The sequence below is a fragment of the Pyrenophora tritici-repentis genome, chromosome 3 (genome assembly GCF_003171515.1).
Source record: "Pyrenophora tritici-repentis strain M4 chromosome 3, whole genome shotgun sequence".
Taxonomy (NCBI): Eukaryota; Fungi; Ascomycota; class Dothideomycetes; order Pleosporales; family Pleosporaceae; genus Pyrenophora; species Pyrenophora tritici-repentis.
In genome coordinates, this window is record NC_089392.1 from 2,682,113 (window position 1) to 2,708,775 (window position 26,663).

The 26,663-nt window shown below is 50.2% G+C and overlaps 15 protein-coding genes across 15 annotated transcripts; 11 read left to right on the forward strand and 4 right to left on the reverse strand.

Annotated features, from left to right (window-relative positions):
• Positions 1-478: 478 nt before the first annotated feature.
• Positions 479-2,268, reverse strand: PtrM4_083970 (DUF1325 domain containing protein; the record flags this gene model as incomplete). Its single annotated transcript, XM_001940296.1, has 4 exons — positions 479-963; positions 1,297-1,728; positions 1,786-1,849; positions 2,161-2,268. 4 exons carry the CDS (start codon positions 2,266-2,268, stop codon positions 479-481), a joined length of 1,089 nt encoding a protein of 362 aa, XP_001940331.1.
• Positions 2,269-2,604: 336 nt separating this feature from the next.
• PtrM4_083980 (ManA, Phosphomannose isomerase) lies at positions 2,605-4,176 on the forward strand (the record flags this gene model as incomplete). The annotated part of the gene is made up of 5 exons (XM_001940295.1): positions 2,605-2,635; positions 2,690-2,710; positions 2,766-2,854; positions 2,903-3,140; positions 3,188-4,176. The coding sequence occupies 5 exons, from the start codon at positions 2,605-2,607 to the stop codon at positions 4,174-4,176; spliced, it is 1,368 nt and encodes a 455-aa protein (XP_001940330.1).
• Positions 4,177-4,354: 178 nt separating this feature from the next.
• Positions 4,355-5,433, reverse strand: PtrM4_083990 (glycosyl transferase family protein; the record flags this gene model as incomplete). The annotated part of the gene is made up of 3 exons (XM_001940294.2): positions 4,355-4,811; positions 4,865-5,300; positions 5,379-5,433. The coding sequence occupies 3 exons, from the start codon at positions 5,431-5,433 to the stop codon at positions 4,355-4,357; spliced, it is 948 nt and encodes a 315-aa protein (XP_001940329.1).
• A 571-nt stretch (positions 5,434-6,004) lies between these two features.
• Positions 6,005-7,111, forward strand: PtrM4_084000 (mitochondrial carnitine-acylcarnitine carrier protein; the record flags this gene model as incomplete). The annotated part of the gene is made up of 3 exons (XM_001940293.2): positions 6,005-6,170; positions 6,230-6,395; positions 6,451-7,111. 3 exons carry the CDS (start codon positions 6,005-6,007, stop codon positions 7,109-7,111), a joined length of 993 nt encoding a protein of 330 aa, XP_001940328.1.
• Positions 7,112-8,746: 1,635 nt separating this feature from the next.
• Positions 8,747-9,588, forward strand: PtrM4_084010 (GTPase SAR1 and related small G protein; the record flags this gene model as incomplete). Its single annotated transcript, XM_001940292.2, has 5 exons — positions 8,747-8,819; positions 8,921-9,076; positions 9,151-9,297; positions 9,353-9,468; positions 9,544-9,588. The coding sequence occupies 5 exons, from the start codon at positions 8,747-8,749 to the stop codon at positions 9,586-9,588; spliced, it is 537 nt and encodes a 178-aa protein (XP_001940327.2).
• Positions 9,589-11,201: 1,613 nt separating this feature from the next.
• Positions 11,202-11,501, forward strand: PtrM4_084020 (uncharacterized protein; the record flags this gene model as incomplete). The annotated part of the gene is made up of 1 exon (XM_066106599.1): positions 11,202-11,501. The coding sequence occupies one exon, from the start codon at positions 11,202-11,204 to the stop codon at positions 11,499-11,501; it is 300 nt and encodes a 99-aa protein (XP_065963537.1).
• A 62-nt stretch (positions 11,502-11,563) lies between these two features.
• Positions 11,564-11,878, forward strand: PtrM4_084030 (uncharacterized protein; the record flags this gene model as incomplete). Its single annotated transcript, XM_066106600.1, has 1 exon — positions 11,564-11,878. The coding sequence occupies one exon, from the start codon at positions 11,564-11,566 to the stop codon at positions 11,876-11,878; it is 315 nt and encodes a 104-aa protein (XP_065963538.1).
• Positions 11,879-12,822: 944 nt separating this feature from the next.
• On the forward strand, positions 12,823-13,158 carry PtrM4_084040 (uncharacterized protein; the record flags this gene model as incomplete). Its single annotated transcript, XM_066106601.1, has 1 exon — positions 12,823-13,158. The coding sequence occupies one exon, from the start codon at positions 12,823-12,825 to the stop codon at positions 13,156-13,158; it is 336 nt and encodes a 111-aa protein (XP_065963539.1).
• A 261-nt stretch (positions 13,159-13,419) lies between these two features.
• PtrM4_084050 (Piwi domain containing protein) lies at positions 13,420-13,713 on the forward strand (the record flags this gene model as incomplete). Its single annotated transcript, XM_066106602.1, has 1 exon — positions 13,420-13,713. The coding sequence occupies one exon, from the start codon at positions 13,420-13,422 to the stop codon at positions 13,711-13,713; it is 294 nt and encodes a 97-aa protein (XP_065963540.1).
• A 23-nt stretch (positions 13,714-13,736) lies between these two features.
• Positions 13,737-15,664, forward strand: PtrM4_084060 (Piwi domain containing protein; the record flags this gene model as incomplete). Its single annotated transcript, XM_066106603.1, has 4 exons — positions 13,737-14,031; positions 14,089-14,198; positions 14,269-14,558; positions 15,661-15,664. The coding sequence occupies 4 exons, from the start codon at positions 13,737-13,739 to the stop codon at positions 15,662-15,664; spliced, it is 699 nt and encodes a 232-aa protein (XP_065963541.1).
• A 537-nt stretch (positions 15,665-16,201) lies between these two features.
• Positions 16,202-16,856, reverse strand: PtrM4_084070 (uncharacterized protein; the record flags this gene model as incomplete). Its single annotated transcript, XM_001940289.1, has 2 exons — positions 16,202-16,608; positions 16,664-16,856. 2 exons carry the CDS (start codon positions 16,854-16,856, stop codon positions 16,202-16,204), a joined length of 600 nt encoding a protein of 199 aa, XP_001940324.1.
• Positions 16,857-17,854: 998 nt separating this feature from the next.
• On the forward strand, positions 17,855-18,640 carry PtrM4_084080 (uncharacterized protein; the record flags this gene model as incomplete). The annotated part of the gene is made up of 1 exon (XM_066106604.1): positions 17,855-18,640. One exon carries the CDS (start codon positions 17,855-17,857, stop codon positions 18,638-18,640), a length of 786 nt encoding a protein of 261 aa, XP_065963542.1.
• A 175-nt stretch (positions 18,641-18,815) lies between these two features.
• Positions 18,816-19,468, forward strand: PtrM4_084090 (uncharacterized protein; the record flags this gene model as incomplete). Its single annotated transcript, XM_066106605.1, has 2 exons — positions 18,816-19,344; positions 19,398-19,468. The coding sequence occupies 2 exons, from the start codon at positions 18,816-18,818 to the stop codon at positions 19,466-19,468; spliced, it is 600 nt and encodes a 199-aa protein (XP_065963543.1).
• A 768-nt stretch (positions 19,469-20,236) lies between these two features.
• PtrM4_084100 (Piwi domain containing protein) lies at positions 20,237-21,348 on the forward strand (the record flags this gene model as incomplete). The annotated part of the gene is made up of 3 exons (XM_066106606.1): positions 20,237-20,392; positions 20,439-20,883; positions 20,972-21,348. 3 exons carry the CDS (start codon positions 20,237-20,239, stop codon positions 21,346-21,348), a joined length of 978 nt encoding a protein of 325 aa, XP_065963544.1.
• Positions 21,349-22,011: 663 nt separating this feature from the next.
• On the reverse strand, positions 22,012-24,136 carry PtrM4_084110 (AF-4 domain containing protein; the record flags this gene model as incomplete). The annotated part of the gene is made up of 4 exons (XM_066106607.1): positions 22,012-23,465; positions 23,602-23,614; positions 23,679-23,790; positions 23,955-24,136. 4 exons carry the CDS (start codon positions 24,134-24,136, stop codon positions 22,012-22,014), a joined length of 1,761 nt encoding a protein of 586 aa, XP_065963545.1.
• Positions 24,137-26,663: the final 2,527 nt, after the last annotated feature.

Below are 26,663 nucleotides of genomic sequence, written 5' to 3' on the forward strand. Positions count from 1 at the left end.
GAAGTTGTTAAGAAATAATTAATGCTCTATACATCGATGGTAGAGACGTAATCATGATGTATTACTAGATCCGAAGGAATGAGCTTTTTGCATGATTGAGCTGGATGTCATTAAAATTAATTAAGCATGTGGCGAGACATCGGAATGGTGACAGGAGTGTTGGGTCAAGCAAAGAGCTTAATAGCATATTCGTACGTGCACAATCTCGTGGGAGAAAACAGTTCAAAGAATAATAGAATTAGATGTAGTCTCTAAACCACGACCCACGAGATAGACCAAGGGCTACAAAGGTATCACAATACAGGGGAGCGAGAAAACGCAACACACCCAGCAAGCGGTAATACCCAAACCACCGATCCTTCTCCAGCGAATGTACCTATCCATCTCAACAAAGCGAATGCAATCCGTTTCAAAAACGAACAAATCCAAAATTAATCACCAACAAGCTCCACCCTCGCACACACCGCGCGTTCTAAGCTCACCGATCAGGCAAAACGTACCTCCTCTCAACACTCATCTCGCGATCCGCCTCGTCCTCGCCTTCGAACCTCAATCGGACTAGGTTCTCCACCGTCTCTCCCTCCTTGCCTCCATCTTCCTTCTTGACCCTTCCATCGCTCTGTCTCCACACAGCCACGACTTCTGCTTTGTAGAAGGTGGTGGTACCGGGATAGAGAGCAAGCACGTTCTTACCCTTGTTAAGGTCTGGTAGTGTAGCGTTGCCGCTTGGGGGCGGGATGGGGATCAGGTGGTTGACGGAAGCGCGGTAGGGGACAGATGGCGATGGTGGATCAGGATCAGCGTCTATGATTTCGTAGCGGCGTTGTTTTCCTTCACCGATGACAGAGGTTACGCGACAGAGGATGCCTTCGCCCTCGAAGGGCATAGAGGATGTCGAGGATCTATTTTTGGCGTTGTTGCGGTAGAGGACTTCTGTTTGGGGGGACAGTCTGGGTCGGACTTCTGGACGCGATTCGAGTTAGCTGTATATTTCTTTTGTTCATCTTCGGTTCGGAGGGAGGAGGGGATTCGTGGCAAGGGAGATACATAGTGACATGAGCACATTAGGAAAAAAGAACTTATGAGATAAGGACGAAAAATAAAGGTGAGATTATGGAGCTTGCCTAACCGACTACAAACCTCGAACAAGCCATAATAATGAAAGATGCCAAAAGCGGGTATCATGCCAGTCTAAAGGTTGAAACGCCGGAAAAGGCAAAGGCAGCATATAATCTCAACGCTTGGTCTTGTACTTGATCGTGGGTTTGGGTTTGGAAGGAGGAAGAACCATCTTACCCTTGCCCGAGTCGTCCTTGTCGTCCTCCATCTTTACACTACCCTCTCTCGCAACAGGTACCGATCCTGCCCTGCTACCGCCAGACTTGGCTACTAGTCGGTCTTTCTGGCTGCTGATGATGACCTTTGGGCTGGGTCCTCCGGGGCTGTCGGCAGCCACACTGTCGCGCTCGTCGATGCTATCGGTCAGCTTTCGCTTGCCCTGGCGATCGCGTCCAGACTTTCCATGGCCAACGCTCGTGGCACGTGATGCTGATGGTGGGACTTCTTCCGACATACGCAGAGCAGCCAAGAGCGTCATTTGAGTGTGGACGTCATTACCGCCTTCCACGGGTTGGAGTAAGGTTTGGGCTTCATTCAAAAGGCGGATGTTTTCGCGTAGATGATCTTCAAGCTCGTCGTCGATACGACCTGAGGGTTCCTCGCCACGGCCTGTGAGTGTTAGCTCTCAGAGACGATTAGTTGATAGCCTATAGGGTTTAGACGCACGTATGCGAGCACTCTGCTGCTCCGTAAGGGTGAGGATCTTCTCTTGTATCGTTTCCGATTCTTTCTATAAAACGTTAGCAAGTAGTCACATACAATATCATGTACGTAGATAAGGTAAGGGAAAGCATGTAGGGCCTAAACCAGCAGATGATCGATGCGCTTGGCCGTGTCTTTGATGTCGTCCCATCTTTCTTGTTCTTCCGGTGCTGTTCGACGCCGGCCACGTTTGGGAGCAGCATCCATGTACGCTTCAGAGTTCTGCAGGCCCCGCAGTTCACGTCTAATGGGTCCCATTATGTATACAGAGAATAAGAGCGATACTTAGAGAATATCGGATAATGACGTTAAAGATGCTCCGGAAGAAAAAACACGTACCATGAGTTGGTCAACTCGGCGTCCGTCGGACTTGATCGAGTTCCAGATGACTCTTTCTTCATCGAATTCCTCCTTCAATTGACCACGGGGCCTGCTGCGGGCAGCCATGTTGACGGACGTCGTGTCCCGTACGCGCCCCAGCTCTTTCTGTTACCTGGAGTGGTGCGGGCGGCTCATGTGGCAACTATGAGTGTGGTGAGAAAAAAGGAAGAAGGATAGTGGAAGGAACGATAGCAGAGACAGGCTTGTACGTGTAGTCGCGTAGATGCAGGGCAGGAGCCGCTAATAACGAAAGAGGGGATATTCCCCATGAGCTTAATCCAACGGCACGGTCACACGGTGACGATTACGCGGGATGCCGCCAAATTATGTGGGCCCACGCCCAAGCTCCCTTGCCCACTCTCTCCGCCACAACGACCATAACTCAGGACATTCACTTTGAAGATGCGAAACCCACTTATCAGGTTAGAATGCGGTAAGTCAGCAATCAGAATGATTACAAGTTTATCACCAATTAACAAATGTGCAGGTGTGAATAGCTACGACTGGGGTGCGCTGCCCCGCGTCTTAACTTGTAATCGCCCCATCATGCTGAACCAACCCAGGGAAAGTCGGTAAAGACTCTGCGGCCGCCAAGTTCCATGCTGCAACGGCTTCCGAATTCTCAATCGAAGAAGAGAAGCCGTATGCCGAGGTAAGAAAAGTAAGCAACCACTGTTGATCATGCTGCTCACTGTCGCAGCTATGGATGGGCACCCACCCGTCGCTTCCCTCAAAAGAGCTCGAGACGCAACGATCGCTTTTAGAAATTGTCCAAGAGAACCAGGCGCTACTATCTACTGAAATTGCAGAGCGCTATGAAAATAAGCTGCCATTCTTGTTCAAGGTCCTGTCCATCAACAAGGCCTTGAGCATTCAAGCGCATCCGAACAAGAAGCTTGCCGAACAACTACACGCAAGCGACCCCAAGAACTACCCTGGTCAGTTTTCATCCTTTATAAATCAAACAAGGCTAACTCGTGCCTAGATGACAACCACAAGCCCGAAATGACCATCGCGGTTACTCCCTTCGACGGTTTGTGCGGTTTCCGTCCCCTCGCTGAAATTGCCCACTTCCTCAAGACGGTCCCGTCCCTACGCAAGCTAGTCGGCGAAGAAGAGGCCAAGAACTTCGAGGATGCTATCAGCGGTAAAGAAACTTCAGACAAGGAAGAGGACATGCAGTCGAACAAGAAGGCCCTCCAGTCCGCTTTTACAAAACTCATGAACACGGACAAGGATGCGCTTGCCTCCGCCAGCGAAGAGCTTATCGAGGCAGCAAAGTCCGAGGGCGACAAATTCGCAGATGGTGGTCCACCTTCCAACTCCGGCAAGGAGCTTTCTGACCTCGTGATTCGTCTCAACTCCCAATTTCCCGGCGACATCGGCCTATTTGTTCAGTTCTTTCTCAACTATGTGAAGCTTGAAGTCGGTGAAGCCATGTTCCTCAAGGCCGATGACATCCATGCGTACCTATCAGGCGACATTATCGAATGCATGGCTAGCTCCGACAACGTGGTGCGCGCGGGTTTCACTCCCAAGTTCAAGGATGTAGACAATCTGACAAAGATGTTGACATACAGCTATGCGCCAATTAGCGAGCAGAAGATGGAACCAAAGGACTACTCTCACGTTAGATTGAACGCGCCGGCGTACAGCTCAAACTCGAGCAATATGCTGTACAATCCACCGATTCCTGAGTTTGCCGTTGTCAGGACAGCGCTGAACAGGACCGGTGCCAAGGCGACGTTCGACCCCATTGATGGACCCAGCATCATTCTCTGTACCAAGGGTCACGGAACCATTAGCGTGGGACCAAAGGAGGAGGAGCTCAAGGAGGGTTACGTCTACTTTGTTGGTGCAACAGCTGAGGTTGTCATCAAGAGCGACGTCGATGTAGATGATGCCGAGGGTGCAGAAGGCCTGGTGACGTTCAAGGCATTCTGTGAGATTGAGGACGGCAAGAACAAACTTTGAGCGGACCCCTTGAGTTTCACGTAGATGCCCAAGGCGAATACAGCAAAGAATAAGAGAATTTCAATACATTCTTGCTTTGGTTACATGACCATTGCAAGTTTCTACGAAGCACACGGCGCACCGTCTAGTCCCCGTCTACAAACGCCATCAACATGGGATCTTTGCTCTGTTCTATACCTCAAAACCCATCATCAATTCCATTGCTCTTTTCCTTCTTGCGCCTTTCGGCATCAACAGCCCACCACCACTCATGAATTTCCGAACTGGACTTGCCCTCCTCTTCCTCCCAGGGCTTGGGGCTCAGAATGTAATGCACATTCTTGACCTGATCATCCTTCCAGATGGCATCATGGACACCCTTGGACCTCAGCGTCTTCAACGCATTGTAGATGTAGGGTAAAGCAACCCAACGCCCGTTAAACAGGTCTCCAAGGAGCGACTGGTCGGCAAAGTCATAATCCCCAGATGTCTCCTTGGATAGTTGTTCAAGGATGAGGTTGTAGGTGGCCATTGAGGGGTTCACGACCTGGAGTCCACCATTGGGCATGCGAAGACCAGCGGCAGCAGGCGCGCCGGTGTGTTGAGCAGTCTCCGGGTCACTGTGTTGCGTCGTGAACGCGCAGTTCTCAGGGACCCTAATCCGATGTCAGCTTGGATCTCCCACGAAACCAAGTTGGAGTGAAAATACCAGTCCTTGGGGTAATGAGCCCTCTTCAATGGATTACAAACACAAGCATGACTCGCCGCAAACACCCTATCCCCCTTGCCCCCCATCTCCGGTGCATCCAACTCCAAATCCATCAGCTCGTCCATATTCTTCAACACAACCATGTCGCTATCGAGCTGCACGACGCGATCGTACTCCTCCAGCGAAAAGGGCGTCAACTTGCTCCAGCAGTCGTAGAAGCGGGGGTCGTTTGAAAAGTCCTTGGACGCCACGGGCAGCAGGTACTTGACATGTTGCTTGGGGATGCCGCGCTCGTCGAGGGCCTTGTGGCCTTCGGCGGGGAAGCTGTCGGTGTAGAGGGCGATGAAGGGGTATTTCGTGCCGTGCTTTTTGAGCGAATAGTCGAGCGTAAGGAGGCCAGTTAGGTAGGCCGTGTTTGTGATTAGAGTTGTCCAGACTGTGGTAGATATGTGTCAGCGCGCATTCTATGTATGTAGGTATACTACCCCGCCATCGACATCCATGTCCCACATACCTCTCTTGGACTGAACCACAGGTCCCGCGCTAGGTTTCTCGGTTGCGGTCGTCATGTCTGTCAAGTTATATCCCACGTATACAAACAATGAAGGTGATGAAGAGTCAATGATGTCAAGAGAAAGGACGATGGTTGAACTTGAGCGGATCCCATTGCGCCATATATCAGCCTCTAAGGCTCTTGTGGTAACTTAGACTTTGTTTGGCGGAGGGGTTCGTCCGGTCAGCGTTGGAGCCGCTAATCCCATGTCTCATTAACTTGTGTGCCAATCTGGACAAGGCCGATTCTTGTAATCTGATATGCTGGACCCTTCCAAGGTTCGAAATGTTACATGGGCAGACGCCGCCGGGCGCGCGCAACGCGGCGCTAAACGATCGGCCCGACTGCGATTCCGGTCTAAAGAGAGACGGCCGATCTCGGGTCCCCGTCAAGCTCGTCACCACATGTTGCATCGCGGACGCTTGTAAGTTTCCGCTCGTACAGTAGGTGCAGACGTGCAAGTGCTGACGCAGAGAGGTACCATGGGTTGAGAAGCTGTTTACTTGAGATTTTTTGTGTTTGCATTGCATTGCATTTTTTTCTGCTCCTTGGGAGGAGTTGTTGTCTTTTGTGTTTGTTTAGTGATTATGGCTACTACAGCGCTACGACATGCTGGTGAGGCCCTGCAGCACAGCGGCGACTCGAAGCCTGCTGCTACGGCGCTGATAGCGACGTCTGATGAGCCACAGAAGTCACCGAAGCATTATCGCGGCTTCGTTGGTGGTGTCTTCAGTGGCATTGCGAAACTATCAGGTAGGTGTCTATCGCGCTCACATCATGCATGGTACAAGACGACTAACAAATTAAAATAGTTGGTCATCCATTCGACACGATAAAAGTGCGCCTACAAACGACGGAGATGTCGCATTTCCGCGGCCCCGTGGACTGTCTCATGCAAACGCTGAGGAAAGAAGGGTTCGCGGGGCTGTACAAGGGTGCCACGCCGCCGCTGGTAGGATGGATGTTCATGGACTCGGTGTATGACAACCCCAATCAAACCCCAAGTTTCCGCTTATGCTAACAAGATATAAAGGATGCTAGGCTCCTTAAGCGTATACCGCCGCGTCCTCAACGACCGTGTCTTCAACCCCCCCTCGTACCTTCGACCCGATGAACAACAGCGCAAACTCCCCGTATATGGCCACGCTCTTGCAGGCACAATGGCGGGGTGGACTGTATCGTTTGTTGCAGCGCCCGTCGAGCATATCAAGGCACGATTGCAGGTACAATACGCCGCGGATAAGAGTGCACGACTATACTCCGGGCCCATAGACTGTCTAAAAAAGATATACACGGGCCATGGTATGAGAGGCGTCTACCACGGCCTCAGCGCAACTCTCCTCTTCCGGACATTCTTCTGCTTCTGGTGGGGCTCTTATGACCTCTTCACTCGGCAGCTAGAAAAACACACGGAGCTGTCTGCACCCGCAGTCAACTTCTGGGCCGGCGGTCTCTCGGCACAGGTCTTCTGGCTGACGAGTTACCCCTGCGATGTCATAAAGCAGCGCATCATGACAGATCCCCTGGCCAATAGGAGGTTTCCAGCCTGGAAAGATGCGGCGCGGACAGTTTATAGGGAGAGTGGGTGGAAGGGATATTGGCGTGGCTTTGTGCCGTGCTTCCTGCGAGCGTTCCCCGCAAACGCAATGGCTCTCGTGGCTTTTGAAGGCGTGATGAGAAGCTTGCCCGAGTGAAGGAAACTTACGACGATATGTAGCATTTTTGTTTTCTGCGAAAGCGACTGCATGATGGTTTTATAGACTGGACCTATACCCCCGCTCCGTACTAGAGGAAGAAGATCAACAGGAAGAAGGGCAACATTCAGACTGCCGCATTTAGGCATGTAGATCAGACATTGTAGGCACGAGTAACATCTATTGTTACCCTAAACGTAGAAACTCGATACACAATAATGCCTCGGTTTTGATGATTCATGCGAGAGGGGTCCTGGAGTAACATTGGCTAGCGGGCTTGATCGAAAACATGTACTAGGCGGATTCCCGAATCAGGCATGTTTTATACTGGATTGGGCGAGCAGGGCTGCGGGGGTAGATGGAGACAGTGTAAGAGTGTACGTCATGAGATGAGATTGTACTGCAGACTAATGTTGGCCGTGAGTAACGCGTCGGGCGCGTTTGAGTTACTGCCACAGACATGGGACGCGCTGGTCAGGTCGGACAGTTTTGGCGGAGAATTTTCCGCATCAAGCCACTGAGGACTTTGCTGTGCCGTCGACGGCATGACCCGGTGGACTTAGCACGGAGCCCACTCCCATTGAACCGAGTTGGACTATGGACTTTTCAATCTCACGTACAGCATGGCACATGAAGCAGCACGGGCTCAAGACAAGTTTGGAAGTAGATGCCGCCGAATCCAGCGTTGCAATACGTCACGACCATGTGCAAGTGGGAGATTGCAAGATTTGCATACGAACGGCTCCACGCTGTGGGCGAACTGCTCGTATCCGCCGTCTCGGCGAGGGCTCATCACTACCCTCAATTGCCTATGCCGCGTACTCACCTGGTCGACCTTCAGGAGTAGCGCCGCGTACCTGCGTTTGGGGCAAAAGGTCAGAATCGGACGGCGGCGGTAAGGTCACACCGCATCGAGTAGACTATCAAGTTAGCTGCAGGCCTATTGCAGTAGACGTGCATGTGCGAGCACCATTGCAGCGAGTAGCGCATGCAAAGACGGTTTGCCTCGCGTTATCCGAGATTCGCAATCAAAGGCTGTAGCGAAACGGGCCCCCTTTTTTGTTCTTTGGTGGTTAGAGTCCAGCTGTCGGCAAGTCGTGGTAGAGCATGTCTATGGTTTGTGGTGGAGACATTGAGGCAATTGGCATGGCGCAAGCCGTTGGGCCAAGCACAGACGCGCCTCGAGCTGGGCCTGGGATCTGCAACGCGCCTGCTTGGGTTTCACTCCTGAGCAATTCGAAACCTCATTACAAGAAAAGACCCTGACCCGGCTTCCGTTAGAGGCTCCGTTACTGTTGCTGCCCCATTCTGCCTTGCTCCTTGTCACGCATTACACGTCTTTTCCCACTTATCTGCTTTGACTACTGAAATTTATATACAAACGCCCAACGCGCTCGACAGACAGCAGACTTCTTGTCGACACCCACGCATCCCATCTACCCGTTATTAGTCGCGCACTAGCTCCCCCCCCCCAGCTCCCTATCAACAAGCCACCGCCAACATCATCGCCGCTTACTTTGCGCAACAACCACCGCCTCCACCACCGGCGACGACGACAATTGCCATCTATCAAACACGGTTCGAGCGTGTCATTAACAAATCATTATCCAAATCATGGGCGGGTCAATTTCAAAGATGATGGCCAAGGTCTTCGGATCCAAGGAGATGCGCCTGCTGATGTTGGGTCTCGACGCCGCAGGAAAGACCAGTATGCCCACCCTACCCGCGCTGCTGTTGTGCCCGAGTCGCGTCCAACAGTAGTAGCAGCCAATTGCAAGGGCGCCATCGCTAACCTCACGTGTTGCGCAGCCATCCTCTACAAGCTCAAGCTCGACCAAGACGTCACCACCATCCCGACCGTCGGCTTCAACGTCGAGACCGTCACATACAAGAACACCAAATTCAACGTCTGGGACGTGGGCGGTCAGGACAAGATTCGTCCTCTGTGGAGACACTACTTCTCTGGTATGTTGGCCGATTGAGCGCACCGGAACGGGTGGGCAGGCGAGTGAGATGTTGTGCTGACATGTACACTTCAGGTACCCAGGGACTCATCTTCGTCGTCGACTCCAACGACCGCGACCGCGTCGACGAGGCCAGGCAGGAATTGATGCGCATCATCCAGGACCGAGAAATGAAGGATGCGCTATTGTTGGTTTTCGCAAACAAGCAGGATCTTCAAGGTGGTGCGTACACGACAATGACATGATTTGCGCGCAGAGATGCTGACAAACTACACAGCCATGTCACCAAAGGAAGTCTCGGATCGCCTCCAATTAGACAAGATTGCCAAAGACCACGTCTGGAAAGTGGAACCCAGCTGTGCGACAACGGGAGAAGGCATCTTTGAGGGTCTGGTACGTCAATATCCCACCATCACATTACACCCCTTTCTTCCGAGGACTCTTTTCGCTAACTTTCTTGTGTAACAGGCATGGCTCTCCAACAACGTCAAGCTACCCCCAGGCGCCAAATAAACAACACATCATCCCGTCCCGTCCGCCTCCTCGTTCTGTCATTCCCCGCGCTATCTCTCCATCCCGTCTGGCTCCGACATAATTTACCTCTGTACGACTTGCATGCAACTGACCATCACATACACACACACCACACTACACCATAAACTTGCTTCCTCTCCCGCTCTCTCTGGCATCTGGCATCTGTCTGTCTTCCTGCATATACCCGGTTTCTGTTTTCTTTTGTTTCCCGCGCTTGATTTTGCTTTTTGGAGAGCACCCAGCGCTTGTGTTTCACAGACCTCTTTTTTTATTGCACTTGTAATCTTGGGGGGACTTGCGGTTTTTTCCTGTGAGGAGACCTGGGTGGGTCGGTAGAAGGGCAGGGGGAGGGGCGGTGAGGTGTGTTTTTTGTTTGGAAGGGAGACCCCCCTTGCCTGACTTCATCGATTGGTTGTGTATGAAGAATTTAGACTCTTTTTTTTTAATGTGAGGTTTTCGTGAGAAGATGTTGTGTTGTGTCTGTTGAGTGTTTTGTGGGATAGAATGGGCTGGGCTGCGATGGATAGGGATAGAGTAGGGTGGGATGGGCTCGGAAAGGACGGGGGGGTTTTTTGTAAGAAAACATTCCTTTTGTTAGGAAAAGGGGTCCGGATATTGTGATGATGCTTCCTACTCTTTCTGCTATGATCATTTTAGGCAGGCGGGTCAATATTCTTTCATTTTCGTTTTATCTTCTTCTTTTGTCATGGTGTCTTTGCTCATTGAATTTGTAGAGATGACTCTAGCGTTCTCGATCACGTGATCATTTACATCATGGATTTCGCATGTGTAGGTATTGCTCACGTGACTAAGCATACACTGACAGCAATCGGTTCTAGCTTCATCTAGGTAGATCTAGACTCGAGATTGAAGCTTTGGGCGCCTGAAAACTAGATATGTAGGCATGTTTTCGGACATGGCGCCAAGGTACGTACAGCCAAATTGACGGTATTCTAGTATGTCAAGTATTATGACACCCGGGTGACATGGAATCTAAGGTCAAGATTCAATCGAGCTGATGAAAGTTTACATGGACACGTGGTTCGAATACGAGATGCGCTTGGCTTGGTAGATGTTTCCTGTTCTTTGCGGTTGGCGAGACACGCAGTGACCTCGATTGGGGGCAAGAGCTTGTGTGCAATTGCCTTGCAAGAACATTTTCGTTCCTTCCCACAGATGAGCAGCGATGTTTGGGTCTGAGCAACCTTGAAAACGCGTCCTTCTGAACGACAGTACTTGCACAAACATCAGTATCCGCAATCGTTTGTACGGATCACTATTGCCACAAAGCTTGTCTAACAGTAAGACACGAAGTAAAGGACAATTCCAAACTCGTGGGCTAAAGTATATGAACAGGCTTCTACACTGATATAGATACCTCATCTTCATTCTTCCATCGTTATCATCCACACAGTCAGACGAATTCGGTATTCGCATACAAACGAACGATGCTGCTGCAGCGTTATATTAACGCTATCGAAGATGCTCTCAAGAAAGCTGGGTCGCCCTTTGGATGATGTGGCGGACAACACGCACTTGCGATGTGCCCTGCAGATGCGTTGGTTGGTAGGAAAGGCGCGGTTTGGGTAGAGATGGGCAAGGGGGCTCATGAGGCTGCTGATGCGTATCTGAAGAAGCATACTGGGTACAAGTATGTTGCAAAGCCAGCGGCAGGTGGTGGAGATAGTGGAAAGAATGGGAAAGGCGGGAACAATTATGTTGGCGGGAAGAATTGGGGTGGGTTCAAGAACGGCGGTGCTGGCGCGAAGGGTGCAGGTGGCCTTGGGCCTAAAACCCCCCAGCCTTCGGAAACAACACTACCAACGACAATCGCAAGTTTGGACAGCAGCAGTAAAACTTCAAAGGAGGATATTTTCAACATGATGCGGTAAAGCAAACTGCACCAAAACACACTCGCGGTCCCGAATACGTCAACTCTACTCCAACATCTGAGATGTACTATCCCCAGAAGCAAGACCTCAGTAGAACTGATAAGCAGCCCAACAAAGACAAAGATAGCAAAGACGGGAGAGAATGGCATCTTCCTCAGGAGCTGCGTGATCAAATCAATTCGCGCCGGCTGCTGGAATCCCAGTTCGCAGTTCGACAAAGCTTCTTCCCTAAGACAGGAGACCAGAAAGTTCTAACGAACCACTTCGAATACGAGGTTGACGCCGATACCATCTTCTACGAATACAAGATTCTCGATCTAAAAATGAAGAATCGCAAGAAGGCGAGAGCACTTGTCAAGACGGCTATCGCAGACTAGAGCTTCCTCGCACAAAATGAGGATTCCTTTGCGACCAACTACTTCGACACTATTGTTTCCTGGAAACCTCTACATTTGAATCTAGACGGAGGTAGCTACAATGAAAATGAAGACAGTACTGAGTGGGGTCAACGCATCGCTGTCGGTGAAACCAAACTGTCCGTTCACTTTCGCTTCGCCAAGGAAATTACCATCCACAATCTAGAGCGATATGCAGCCGGTGATCCGAGCTACGAGAGAGTGAATTTTGATAATATCGCCACCTGTCTCAACTTGGTAATCTCCAAGAGTTTCAACAACCAAGTACGCAAACTCTCCGCCAACAAGTTCTTCGTCAAGAGTGCACGCGTACCTCTCGGGACTGGCTCGGAAGCATCTGATTCGCTTGAAATAATCCGTGGTTATTTCTACAATGTCAAACCTGGTATGGGCAACATCATCCTCAACTTCAACCTCTCCACCAGCGCTGTCTTTCATTCGGTTCTCGTGGCCGACTTCCTGTACAAGAACAACACTTTTGCGTCCAGCGCTAAGACCATACTGATTGGCAAGAACGTCTATGTTGACGCTAAGCATTATCATGAGGATCCTGAAAAGCAGAAATACTTCAATAGTGAAGATTCCCGTTACTGGAAGGTTTCGCGGCTGTCTCAAGAGAACATCGAGTCTTTGACATTTTCCAAGTCGAAGATGGTGGATAGCAATTCCGTCGTTGAACAGATCTATGGGATTGATCACTTAGAGCAAGGTAAGCATTCTCTTCACCACTTGACTGTAGTATTGCTAACGTATGATGTGCAGTCTTCCGAAAACGCCCCACTCCTGGTCGACCCGCGGTCAATGTTGGGACGGGTGACCGTCCGGTTTGGTATGCACAGGAGCATTTGCGAATTGTACCTTATCAGCCATACACAAAACCGGTTCCGGACCAGTTCACATCGTCTATGGTCAACGAGGCTTGTCGGTCGCCGGAACTCAATCGAGCGTATATTGAGAATGAAGGACTTAGGATTCTTGGTTTCGGCATTACCGCTGATGCTGTCGCATTCAAAAACATCCCGCTACGCCTTCATCCAACCATGCTTAAGGTTCCATACATTCATCTTGGATTCCCCCAAGCGCTCTATGGCTCAGAGAATAAGCCCAACCACACAAGGCCAGGATCTCGTTGGCCATGGCCTGACAACACAGACAAGTTCTACAAAACAGTACCAAAGACTGTAAAATTCAAATATACCATCGTTGCGGCTCAAGGCTGTGACCCCGCCACGCCGGAATAGTATGAAGCGTTTCTTAAAAATCACATCAGCAAATGCGGCCTTTCACCTCAGCAGGTCACGCGTATCAGTGTCGACAGGATCACTCCATTCCTGGCCTCGAATAATGAGACGGAATTAAAAAAGAAACTCATTGGAGCCGTAACAGAAGGCGCGAAACTTTTTATCCTGGTAGTGGAGAAGTACGATACGACCATCTACCGGGAGCTCAAGAACCTGGCCGACCGCGTTGTGGGTATACAATCCTTATGCGTAGTCGAGCAAATGAAAAAGACCGACCGTTGGTTTGACGATATGATGAGAAATGTCATGATGAAGCTGAACCTCAAACTTGGCGGTATTAACCATGTCGTCGATGCGGTGCAGACTAGACTCAAGAGCCACACTGTGGTTCTCGGTGCTGACCTTGTTCATCCATCCGGTAATCTCCCTGGTGTGCCTTCTATTGCCTCAATCGTGGGCTCGGTCGACAACCATGCTGGCAAATGCCTGGGTTCCATGCGTCTACAGGGTATTGACACTACAGATCGCGAGCTAAGTAAAAACCAACTTTACTGAAAAAATGCTAAACATACCACATCATGGTCTCCGAATCAGTCATCGAGATGGTCACCGAGCGCCTCCACGCCTGGGCTGACTTTCACAAGGGACAACTGCCGGCTAATATCATCTACTACCGCGACGGCGTGTCGGCTGGTCACTACGCCAAAGTAAAAAAGGACGAACTCACAGCCATCCGCACTGCGTACACCGCAGTTCGCAAAACCAAGGGCCTAAAGCCACAGGGTCTCAACCTCACCGCCGTCATCGTAACCAAGCGCCATCACACACGCTTCTACCCAACCAGCGATGGTGAAACGGATAAAATTGGTAAAGGTAACTGTTTGCCTGGTACATGCGTCGACCAACTAATCACATCACCATACTACTAAGACTTCTACTTACAATCGCACAGCGGCATCAAGGGAACAGCGCGTCCAACCCACTACTTTGTTCTTGAGAACAAAGTCCCAGGCTTGACGCTAGAAGCTCTCCGCGATTTGGTAAGTCTTTGCCTAAACTCTTTCCTTTCGTATCCCCTCTTTTGAACGCTCAAGCTAATCCACCCTACAGACACACGACCTCGCCTACTCCTACGTCCGCTCGATGACACCCGTCTCCTACGTTCCGCCCACATACTACGCCGACCGGCTATGCGAACGCGGCCGTCTGTACGTGCGCCGGTTCCTCGTGGGTGACGACTTGAACTTCAGGATGGAGGTCGATGCCGCCAGGGATAAACTCCGGGCGCAGTTAAAAGTGAAGAGGAAGGATGAGTTTGGAGACGACAAGGACGGGATGATTGGGAAGGAGCAGATAAGGAAGAGGATGGATGAGGATACGGTCAACAAGGATGTGAAGAAGTGGGTGTTTGAGAAGATCAAGGAGGAGTTTAATAGGTATGGGGATGGTGGGGATGGTGGTGGAGATGTGGGACAGGGAAATCCTTGGGGGAGGGAGCTGGGAAAGACAATGTTTTGGATGTGAGAGGCTTGGGGTTTGGGGGTTTGAAAATCTGAGGATCTGGGGATGGATAAGATGATGGATGATGTAGCAAACTATTGATATGTATCGGGGAACTGAGTGGGCGAAATCGTTGTTGTATTGAGAACCGCGAAGTGCTAGCTATATGGTGCGGGGTGCTGCCTAGAGGAGGCTAGCCCTTAAGCAGAAGGAGCTAGTCCTATAAGAGGAGAGCTAACTGGTGAGAAGTGAATGCATGGAGACTGGCTTGCCCGGCCGACAATATGGTAGCTGAAAATCCATCAGTGCGTCGATTTCTTCTTGGGAGTATACAGGCACTCCGCCGGGAACTGCTAGTTCGGCAGACTTACACAAATACATTGACTTTCACCTAAGAATGTTGCATATATCACGTCTCACTACTCGCAATCGTTCTTACTGCAAGCATGCTAATAATGCAATGGAATGAATACTTACTACATTGATGGATCGATGAGGCTTTTTCGTTCGACCATTATTGACTTTCTTTTAAAGGTCCCACCCCAACTGTTTGCCTCTCTTCGTCACTTTCTCTTCTCCTTTACAAGCTTCATGTGAGCCCTAGCTTCCCTGAAAGCCCGAAGAGTCTACATAATTGAAGGCTCCTAGTACCGATAGTGTCGCAGTAGGTCGACTACAATAAACGCTCCCAGTACTCATAGTGTTGCAATAAGCCGAGGAGCCTGCATTTTCAAATGCTCTCAATACTTGTAGTGTTGTAGTAGGCCTAGGAATTTGGCCTTTACTTCTGTTGTCCTCTTGATAAGAATAGCGTGAATCAAATCCTTGTTCACACCCAAAAGAAACCCCTCCATCTTCAGTTACTCCCTGGGGCTTTACCCATTAACAGATGAAGGGCTGCTATTGCCACCCAGAGATTTTGCGACCTCGTCGAGCGGCAGTGCCACACTCGCCTTTAGGCTTGAGTACTGTACACGTGAGAGGGAACTAACACGCTGGCAGTTAGGACCTAAAGACTCATCGATTTTGCGGCCAAGTTGGACGGCTCCGGGATTGATTTCCTGCACTAGTTGTAACTACAGGCTCCATTCGGAGACGAGCAGCGTCTGCTCAACCCAGCTCACCGTCACTATCTCGACAGGCATGAGGAGGAGACATCCCCAGCCAAGCTTGGTAGCTGCCTCGTACCAGCGACGAGATCGCTTCACCCGTGCGTTAAATGAACCCATGTCCAGGACTTTTCGGGTCCTTGCTCCTTCCAAAGCCGTTTCTTTGCCAAAATGCGCCTGTGGCCTTTTACACTGCTTTGCCCACTGCTCTGGGCCTCCTCAACCATATGCTGGTACTTTTGCCCAATGTACGCTATTCCCCATCGATATATGGCGCCCGCAGTTCCCATTACCCTCTCGCTATGCGTAACTGCCTCCCAGGTGAAGCGAAAGGATGACATAACCAGACTAGGCTCTGGAGCCGATTCAGAGGTTGAGGGACGGCCAGCGATAACGTACACCGCATTTCCTGAGTCTCGCCAGTTTTCTAAAAATTAGGCCGCAACTTTCTTCGCACCGGGGTTGCCGAATTGGCGTGCACACCGAAGCATGGCTGCCGCAGTGGCGTAGGGATGGCGCACGGTGGAGAGGAAGTAGCCACCATCCTTCATAGGCTGGTCTAGGATCCAAGATATGACTGGTGCGTCATCGACATTAATAGAGCGATGTGCAATCTGCTCGGCGATCTCATCCCTAGACGGCGGCGCTTTTGCCTCTGCAACTTCGTGTCTTCTCGGCCGCTGCCTCTCTGACATCTGGTTGTTGTTGGTGGTGGTAGTGCGCGTAATGTACTGTGACCGCCCTTGCTCGCGTGTAGGCTCAATAGCAGGCTCACTGACCGTGTCATTGATGGCGTCGTCTTTGGCTACGCTAGGCAATCGTCTTCTCTTCCCATTGGGGTCTGCAACAGATTCATCATCGCTTAGAATCCCGTCCGCTGTCTTTATGACCGCAACCGTAGTTAGTCTGAGTAAGCGATGCCTGGCATTTATGTGCTGGAAGAGGTAGCCTAGGTGCTATCTTAGTTGCTGCTAGGAAGAGGTCATGCCATATGTTGTCTTCGAGCGTATACGCGGGGAGGAAGGAGCGTAGGAGCGTTACTGCGGCTGCGGCTGAGTGGGCGATGAGGATGGGTGGACATTTAACCATTTCCGATGCATACCAGCCATCATGGTCACTAGGAGACGTCGATGATAGTTGCAGCGTTGTGGTTGTGGCATCAGCAGGCCAGGTCGCAATACTCCGGCGTCGGCGCTATGTACGGAAGGCGCCGCTCCAGCGGTTCGGGCTTGGAAAAGAAATCCTTGATAGACCTATAAGGCATGGTATTGATACGAAGAATATGGTGTGGGGGTATTGTAGTATCGTGGTGCACTGGAGATGGAGGTCTTCGCGTGCGGGGGGAGGTTTTATATCTCACTCACCTAGGTAACTTACGGTATGAACTGCATAGTACGCATCTTTAGCGTAGCAAACTGAAGAACCATCGATTATCAGAATTTGACGAGAACTCTACTGAGCTTTTCACACTTGCCGTGATAGGAGAGGCTACTCGGACTCGCACTAGCTCATTGATGTCATCACCTTGGGTTCTGCGATACTTGCAAGCGAATACTTATTGCTACACATGGTCTCGTTGTCCTTTTCCGTATTTACGCAACCACAAGTCGATGAGGTTTGACTTGGAACGCTTACTTTGCCGATCTAAGATTACGGTACAATCATGATTGCTCCAAAGTGTCACTCGCGGCTTGGGTACGAAAACAAGCTGAATAGTAAAGAGACCCACTTCTATATAAATGCATCGCGACGCTGTATCGAAACGACCATCAGCAGTGCATAAGCTAGACAGCTCCTGCCTTATCAGGTACAATCATCGCAGCTATGCCAAAAATCCCTGGCATTGACCTAGAGACTAGACACATGCTGGGCCCCGACTTCAGACGTCGCATTGACAAGGATCTCAATTTCGAGAAGTGCATCTGGTGCAAGTCTTGATCGACTGCCCAAATGCGTATCCCGCTCCCGAAAATCGCACTACACTCGCAAATGAGGTATTCAACGCTGGCTAACTCGATGTCGCCGTGGTTTATGTTTATGGGCTACAGCTTGGTCATTATCCGAGGAATGACGGGGTTACGGCGTTCATGGCTGGTCTGCCAAGGGGTCAGATGGAGGGCACAAGCGAGCCTTCCAATCTGCCTAAACTTTCTCCTACGGTTGCTCCCCAAGCATCAAATCCTCCAACTCTTCCGAATACTCCTCTTCCTTTGGCACCTGGCATACCAATACCTCCAAGTGTCTCCATGACTGCAGGTGCTAACCCAACCACCAGCCCTCACCACGCTACGACTTCAGAAGCTGACAAAGAAATACCACGTCCCTTGGAAACACCTCAAATCCCACACACTCTTGAGGCTAAAGATTCAAGTGCCATTGGTAGTAACCAAACTCCCATTACACCCGTCGCTTCAGCTGTCCCAAGCACCCATCTCATGGACGCTCCTGCGATCAACTTTAACGAGATTACAAAATGTAAGCTAGCACCTGCAAGATCCACCTACAGCGAAGGTAGAAGAGTATTTGTCGATCCTGAACTCCCCAACAGGCTGACTAATCTCAAGGATACTCTCAGGTACCCCATGAGGACAAAGCTTCGAACTGGACCGGGAAAAGGCCAGGTACTTGCCAACTACTTTGAACTTCTGATTGATCCGAAAGCGATACTCATAGAGTATCAGATACATGGCATACCAGATTCTGAACCTAGTATGGGCAAAAGTCGTTACATGAACACTGCGATTCAACCAGTACCATTTCTGAACAACAACCAAAACGTCTTTTTGGGACAACCTACATCAGTATGCAACGGGTGTTCGTGTTCATGTCGGAAATCCGATCACAAGTATTCGAAGGAGATGGAGACTGATTGATATTACCGACCGAGGCACAACTGCGAATCTCTGCCTCGAGTATGTACGACAAGTTGACATCAAAGGACTTCTGGGTTATTCTAACACAAGTCACGCTGATCCCACGACCTACGATCCGACCCTGGCAGAGAATGTACTCAACACTATCATAACGAAGTGTATCAGACAAAGCAATATGCTACACCTGAACAATCACAAGTTCTACGTGCGCGATTCTTTCCAAGATCTTCGTACTAGGGAGCAGCATGCCATAGCACCACTTCGATCAATGCGTGGCTACTCTTACAGAATTCACCCAACCATAGGGAAAGTTCTCCTCAACATTAGTCCAGCCAACAGCGCGTTTTGGAGGCCTTTCCTTGTTCATGAAGTCCTTCGCAATGGAAACGGGTCTTTTGGTGGACTTATTGAAGGTGGTCAGAGAGCACTCAAGAATATTAGAGTCTACATCACTTACGATCGCGATAACAAGGACGGGAGGTGCAAGAACCCCAAGTTTAAGGATGCAGTGTGTGGAACCGGAACATCTAAGAGCAAGATGAGTAAGCGGAGTCTAGACGTTCAGCATGCGAGAGTCAAAAAAATCCGCGGCTTTGGAAAAGAATGTAAATTTCAAGACTTCCTGTGGGAGCACAGAGACGCGTCTGGCAACGTCATTACAGGCGATACTGTAACTGTCACAGTGAAACAGTATCAAAGATTGCGTGAGTATATCTTGTATTGAAAAAGTTAAATCAATCCACTGACAGTATTCCAGAGTATGGACGAACACTTCGTCACGGTGAACTGTCTGCAGTGAATGTGGGTACAGCCCTTGCACCTAGCTGATTTGCACCCAAATACCTCCGGATCATCCCAGACCAGATATATGCGAAGGTGATTCCAGATGGTGTGGCTAACGATTTCCATAACAATGCCTGTCGTCCACCTAACGAGATCCGTCCACGAATTGAACAAGAGGGACTTCAATATATCGTTCTTGGTTCTGAACAACGGCTCGAGCTGCAAACCAATTCAGATGAGTTCCCACTTGCTCCAGATACCTTCAATTAACCTTCCGTACCCAAGTATCATGTACCATCCGAACTCAGCGACCACCGAAAGCGTTAATAAAGACACAGGAAGATGGGGCCTCCAGAAAATCAGATTTTTAAAGAATGGAGAGAACAATCTTCGTTGAAAATTAATATGTGAACCACACGTCAGCAATCTCTCAGGAAACACACTGAAAAACAATTTCGATCGACAAATTGTCCTTACTGGTGTTTCCTCACAGTCAGATAGAGAAGGCGCCCCATTAGCCCTACGAGACAGCTCAGAAGGTCACTTAGAACATACCATTCACCAATATCTCGAGCAACTAAGGAAGATAGGTGCACCTGTTCCTAGCATATCTGTCTTATTGATGCGCAAAAAAGACCAGAATGTCTATTCGAGCTTCAAATACCTGGCCGACCGAATGTTTCATATTCAGGCAATCTATATCACAGAGACCCACATGAACAAAGCCAACATCCACCAGTATATGGCTAACGTGGCTATGAAGGCGGACCTTAAGCTGGCAGGCATTAATCACTCTGCTTCCAACATATACCAATGGCTTTCAAAACCCTAGTGCTCAGTGCAGACTGTACACACCTGGGTAGTGGGGCACTAGCGGGCTGTCCCTCGATTGTTGCTGTTGTCAGTTCACTAGAAGCAAATGGAGGCAGATTTAGAGGAAAACTCAAGCTTCAGAGTGGGAGACAAGAAGTACGCATCCCCAAACAACTACCTTGCATAGCGCTAATGTTTTCAGATCATCACGGGCCTAGCAACCCTCCTCCAAACTCACTTCAATGACTGGTACAAATTTCATGATAGATTCCCCGAGAACGTACTGTATTATCGCGACGGCGTCAGCACCTCTCAGTTCGATGATGTCAATGCTACAGAGGTTGCAGGCATCCAGGCAGCCTTTGAAAATTTAGTCAAGAGCAAGAAGAAGGATAACACAGAAGTACAGAAACTGAAGATTACCGCTGTCATCGTGAATAAACGACACGGTACTCGATTTTTTCCTCTCCGAGAGATCGATGCCATGACTAGGAACAACAATTGCAAACCTGGACTCCTCGTTGAAAGCTCAATCACCTCACCGTACAACACGGAAAACGGGATCAAAGGTACTGCGCGCTCTGCCCATTACACAGTGATCAAGAATGACATGCAAATGACCACTGAGCAATTAGAAGACCTGGCAAGTACACCAAATCAATGATCAAGAAATACAATCTGCTAACAAGTCCCAGACACACAGACTATGCCATACTTACGTCCGAACAACACTAGGCGTATCATACGCCTTACCCGCCTACTACGCCGACCGTCTCTGCGAACGAGGTCGCTGCTATCTCCGCGAGTGGTACAACCCTGACAACAACAAGCGACAAGAATATAATAACCAACTCCGCGCTGTAGAGCGAATCGTGGAACAAAACCGCAATAACAAGAACGCGCACAACTCATCTCGTCAAACAGACGAGAAGAAGTCTGCTGCCGAAACAAACGACGATGAAGATGATCTGGAAATTGTGGCAAGGCGCATGGAATCTTGGCTCATGCCGAACATCGTAAAAAGGTGGGACCGTGATATGGACCCTGTTGTCAACAACCCTGCGGGGAAGAGAAGGTGGAAGCATCGAGAAATTACTATGTACTGGATGTGAGGTACAAGGAACGGATAAGTTCAGCTCTGTTTTAGCTGGATGGATGAATCGTTATCACCTTTTCCACACCAACATCTCTTTTGTGAATTTCCCCTGATTCCTCGTTGATTTGCCACGTTTTTTAAAATTATCGTCTCCCTACCCCCTCATCTCCCTGCAACTACTGTTATCGCGTTGCCTGTTCTTCTTTTGATTTTATAGATGCGATGATAGACTATTAATGAGGTTTATGCGGTTCCGAATGAGTGAAGTGCCATATGTCAAGGAACTTGAATGCGAGGACAAAGACCTGGAATAGTAAAACGCATATTTCGATGAGAGGGGCGTGGTCTTCTCACTCATAGAACTAGACTGCTGTTATCACATGGCAAGCATTGTATTTCCCACACATTCATCAAGAACAGGCTGGAAATCGATATTGTCAGAAAATTATTCAATTCTGTTGAGATGTCATAGTGAAAACAACTCAAACAATCAGCGTTCAGACACCAAACACCTGTGGCTATTGTGGCCGACCTCCATCTACCCAGTTGTTCCATGTTCCGTGTCGCTAGAAATGCAATGATGCTGACCAATTCTAACAAATGAAAGTTGCGCCAGACCCGTCGTAAAAAACTCAGCGAGCGCAAATGCCATCATACCTCGGTGAAAACGTAGGTACAATTACCTCCACTGACCTTGGCTCAACTTGAGCAAACCCTCTACGCACCCCGCCTCTTCGGCCGAGTTTATGCTTGACCGCCCGCTTGCGCCGTCACCGTTCATGAACAGCCTTAGCTCATCGTCTTGCTCGGGGTCGACGAAGCCTTTATCACCCCCTCTCTTCTCTCTAACTAACAGTGCACCAAGGCTTGAAGACTTTGACATGAGCTTAGTGTTCTCTCCCAGTATCTGACGAGCTGCTCGTGAAGCAGGAGGCGTGGCAGCGACCTGGCGATCCCGACACACTGACTTGTCCGCGCCGGGCTCCCAGTTCTCCTTGTCGCTCTCTGTTTGAGGAAAGTCATCCGACTCTGTGCTCTCGCCACCCTTCTTGTAGTCCGAGTGGTCGATGTTGGAGAGCCGACCGTTGATGGTGGATGCGCGTTGCATGGGACCGCGAGATTTCTTGACTAGCGGGCTTCCCTGCACCTTGTGAGAGCTATGGCGTGCCATGAGTGGGCTACTGTTTTGGCGAGCTTGATTCTGAGCCAGTATCCTTCGATTTCGGTTGGCGCGTAGAATACCAATAGCATCCGCTGCACTGCCACTCTCCTCTTGTTCCGCACGCGTCGTCAGGCTTGTTGCCGACCGGCTCTCGGGGTCACACCAGAATTCCCATGCACGCGAATCCCTGCTCCTTCCAATGTTTGATACTGTTCTTGGCAGCCTGGGGCTAGGCTCTCCTCGGCCGGCAGCTGCGAGTCTATCATTCAAGCCAGCGGTGCTATAGCTCCGTCTAATACCAGCTGCAGCACGCGAGAATGAAGCAGGAGTTTTCCTCGACTTGGGTGGCGAAGGTGTCTTGTCGAGGTCGGTGACTATGCGCGCAGTGCCATCCTCGGTCGTGGACAAACGTACAAAGGAGTGTTTACGCTTCAGTGACCGCGAGGGAGTCTTTGTGGCGAGGTCGGGTGATTCAAATGGCTTAGTAGGAGCGTTGGGGAAGGTAATGACTTCGGGCGTGTAGTCTTCAAGCGATCGAACGAACGAGGCGCTGCGACGATTGGAGATCCATGATGTTCTTGGCTGAGGGGCGCCCTGAGAAGACGGTGCAGTACGTTGTGAGTTGGCGAGTTCGGTGGGGGCGGTTTCCGATTTTAGAACTTCGGTCGAGGGCTCTACGACGGCTTCGTTTACGTTTTCGCGTTCGGCAGTGGCAGACACAGTTGTATCAACGGTGCGCGGTTCTGGTATGGTCTCGTCCGATGTGAGTTCGGGTGTTGCGGGATGCTCTGGTGGGTCCGACTTGGGGCACTCTTCCTCTTCCAGCTCTGGCAATGTGTCGATGTTTCGCGCAATAGCTACCGTCTCGTCCTCGGTAGGCGGGTCGGACATTGTCGACGACGACGACATAAGCGAGGCGGTAGAAGATGGTTCCAGTGGGCGCGAACGACGGCGTTCGTTTTGGCGTTTATCTAAGGCAAGCGTGATCAGGACGTGTTTCGAAAATCATATGTAGATCGGATATCGCACGCGACACAACGACGGTTTCGCTCAAAAAGCGCTGACACGTCAGTCGCCAGCGATGCGACGGCGAGCAGAGCAACTTACTTTGAAACCAGATCTAAAGAGTGCATGTTAGCAAGGACGCGCACACTCGTGACGTGGAGCAATATCAGCGGACGTACCTGAACCTCTTTTTCACCGAGTGCGACCTTTGTAACAATTTCCAAGCGCGCCGTCTTGTCCGGCTTTGGATTCTTCAGGTAATAAGACTTGAGAATATCTTCATCCTCCTTGCTGCAGAGTGTCGTGGTTAGCGATGATGGGTCGTTGGAGTGTCGCTTGCCCGCGGGGTAGTTGGGCCGAATAGCTCCCGACGGAAGGCGCGACCAGCGCGTCGAGCATGGGGTCAACATAGTCGGGACGAAAAGACCACAACTTGAACAAAAATGCAAACATACCTCGTGCGTCGTCTCTTTTGGCGAGCAAGGGCCTTGTTATCAACATCTGGTGGCATGTGATTTGCGACTGATTCCTGCGAATGGACGAGAAAGGCCAATTGACTGAAACTTGCGCGTCGAAAGCGCGATGACGCAGGCGATGAAAACGGCAGGGATGCGGGCAATGGTGATGAGGCGGCCATGGTGCGAAGGCGAAAACGACTGTTGGTAGATAAAAGAATGTGATTATAGACCACGCGACATGAGTGACTGTTAAAGAAAGAGTAACGCGAGCAATATGGTGGCAGGTTTGCGAGGCGCGTCTTCCGGCGCGTATCAGATTGGCCCGAGCCGCGGGAGCGCTTGGTCTATGTCGTGCATAACACCACGTCTTCGTGAGAAAAAATAAGCCCGAGCTTAGAAGTACGGACAACTATCACATTGCAAGAGGTATAAGCAGATCTACAGTATGCCTTGAAGCTTTCCTTCTCTTGACGATGTGGCACTTTGTCTTGACATTCAACATGAACACCGAGTCCGTGCACGTGCACCCTCATGTAATGTCCGCTAGTATCGGTACCGCTGAAATAGATCATCACGTATGCACGGGCGTGGGGAGGCTGAAAAATGCTTACTTACTCATGGCAGTTACTTACTCATGTCAGATGCCAGAGAAAATAGACAGGAACCATGAGCTGGGTGTCGTGGCAGTGTTTGCATTGCTTCTTTCAGCCGCAGCTCCCATCTCCGCTTCTCGAGGTTCACGTAAGTGCGGGACGATCAATATGCTTCCTTTTTCTCAGCCCTGCGCCTTTTCTTGTCACGAGTATCCGCACACGAGACGCGTGCGTCTCCAGGTTGATACAAGAGTTCCGACCATTACCCTTGATGAATACCGCTGTGAATGCTACCACGCGCCATGAAGAGGAGAAACCACTTGCACCTGAAACCGCGTCAAGTGCGCATTTCATTAAGTGGAATCTTTTTCATCCAGCGATGCGACCGCTGAAGCTACTCTCTGTACGCCTTCACTATGGTCTTAAATCACGTGAGACTGACCCTTCATGATCACCTACAACCATCTATTGTTTGGTATAGCTTACATATTGACTGATGTCTGTACGTGTTCTGGATTAAACACGTGCACGCGTCTGCACGTGACACGCTAACCTTCTCGGTCGACGGCTGCCTCCGCAAACCCGAGCCTCCGCATGTACCATCTAGTCATCCACAGACTGTTTGCACAGACTCTCTACTATCGGAGTGCTCCGACCAACCATCATGCATGCATCGCTGCAGAAGATTAGGCAACAACACGCCTATCGACAATCCAGCCAATTTTCCACTCTTGGCGGCGACTCTCACCGTAAGATGAGCTGAACCGCAATTCCCCACGATCCACCTACCATCACCCCAAGACGTGCATATTCATTTGTCCTCCTTAACATCTGACCCTTTGCATGCAGTCGCGCCTGTCAAAACACCCATTGTCTGTTTGTCTGTCTGTCCGGGTGCCCCACCTCCACCGGTGAACATGTTTCACTCAAGGCAGAAGTTGTGGGAAAAAGAGTTGGAGTTTTCGTCACGTAAAGACATATTTTTTTTGCATCCGGGCCGAATGGCACGTTTTCGCTTTGCATGCTACATGCTGGCAGCTTCTGTACTATAGATCTCTGTCGGTATGATACCAACAGGGCGAAACCTGCTAAAAGGGTTTGTGGTATAGCATATTATCGCAACAATTCGTTTCATATGTTGTTATTTATCATTCGAAGTTTAAGCCTCGCACAAAGGGGTTTCCTGTGGCTTTTACTGGCGTTCGTGCGACACACTCCGAGCCTGACCGGTTTTGGCCCCATTTCCCTATCTCGTCATCTCCGACAAGTTTTTAGCCTCCTTATATGGTGGCCTATTGGCGGAGACCTCCTGTTCGCATGTCATAGCTCAAAAGCGCGAGTTGACGTGACAGTTCTCGCGAGCAAAACTACTCGAACGCCACAAGATCACCCTTGATACAGCCGAATGTAAGCATCGGGTGCTTCGTACGAGATCCTTGCGTCCGACCCGCTGCAGATGTACCTAAAGGCGGCCGCATCATGAGGCAGGGCTAGCCCTACGGATCCACTGCAGCGTGGAGGCTTACGAACGTTGACGACTACTAATCTTCAACAACCTACAGTGTTGCAGACCACACCCTTCTACAAGAAATCATATCGTGACCGGACTTTCAGTCGTCGCTCGATTGGCTGGGACGATTTGCCTAGCGTTATGGTCGCTCACCATGACGACGCACGTCAAAGCCCATCTGCCGTTCATTCGCGGAGGCCAATCGTCCTTCCTATTGAATTCATTTCCGGTACTCCGATGGGTTATATGACTTATTCTCCTATTAAGGTCTCTGTCATCAGCCCCATGTCCCCAAGAAACTTGCCTCTTTTCCTCAAGGTGTGGTCAACTAAGAGTCAGAAGAGGCCTTCACCGGCATGACAGCGAATGGATTACACCATACCTGTTGTGCATTCTTAGCTCGAAGCAGGCGAAAGTAGGCAACTATGATCAAGAGGCCACCAAGTCTGCCTTCAGCCCTTCACCGAGTATTGCTACACTCGTCTTCGATCACCCCTGAACATTGCAGAAGAATGCTGGTAACCGTTGTAACTTATGCTAGCGTTAGACCGGACTTGAGACTTTCTACTAACAAAGCCGTTCTCCGATTGATTACATTACGCT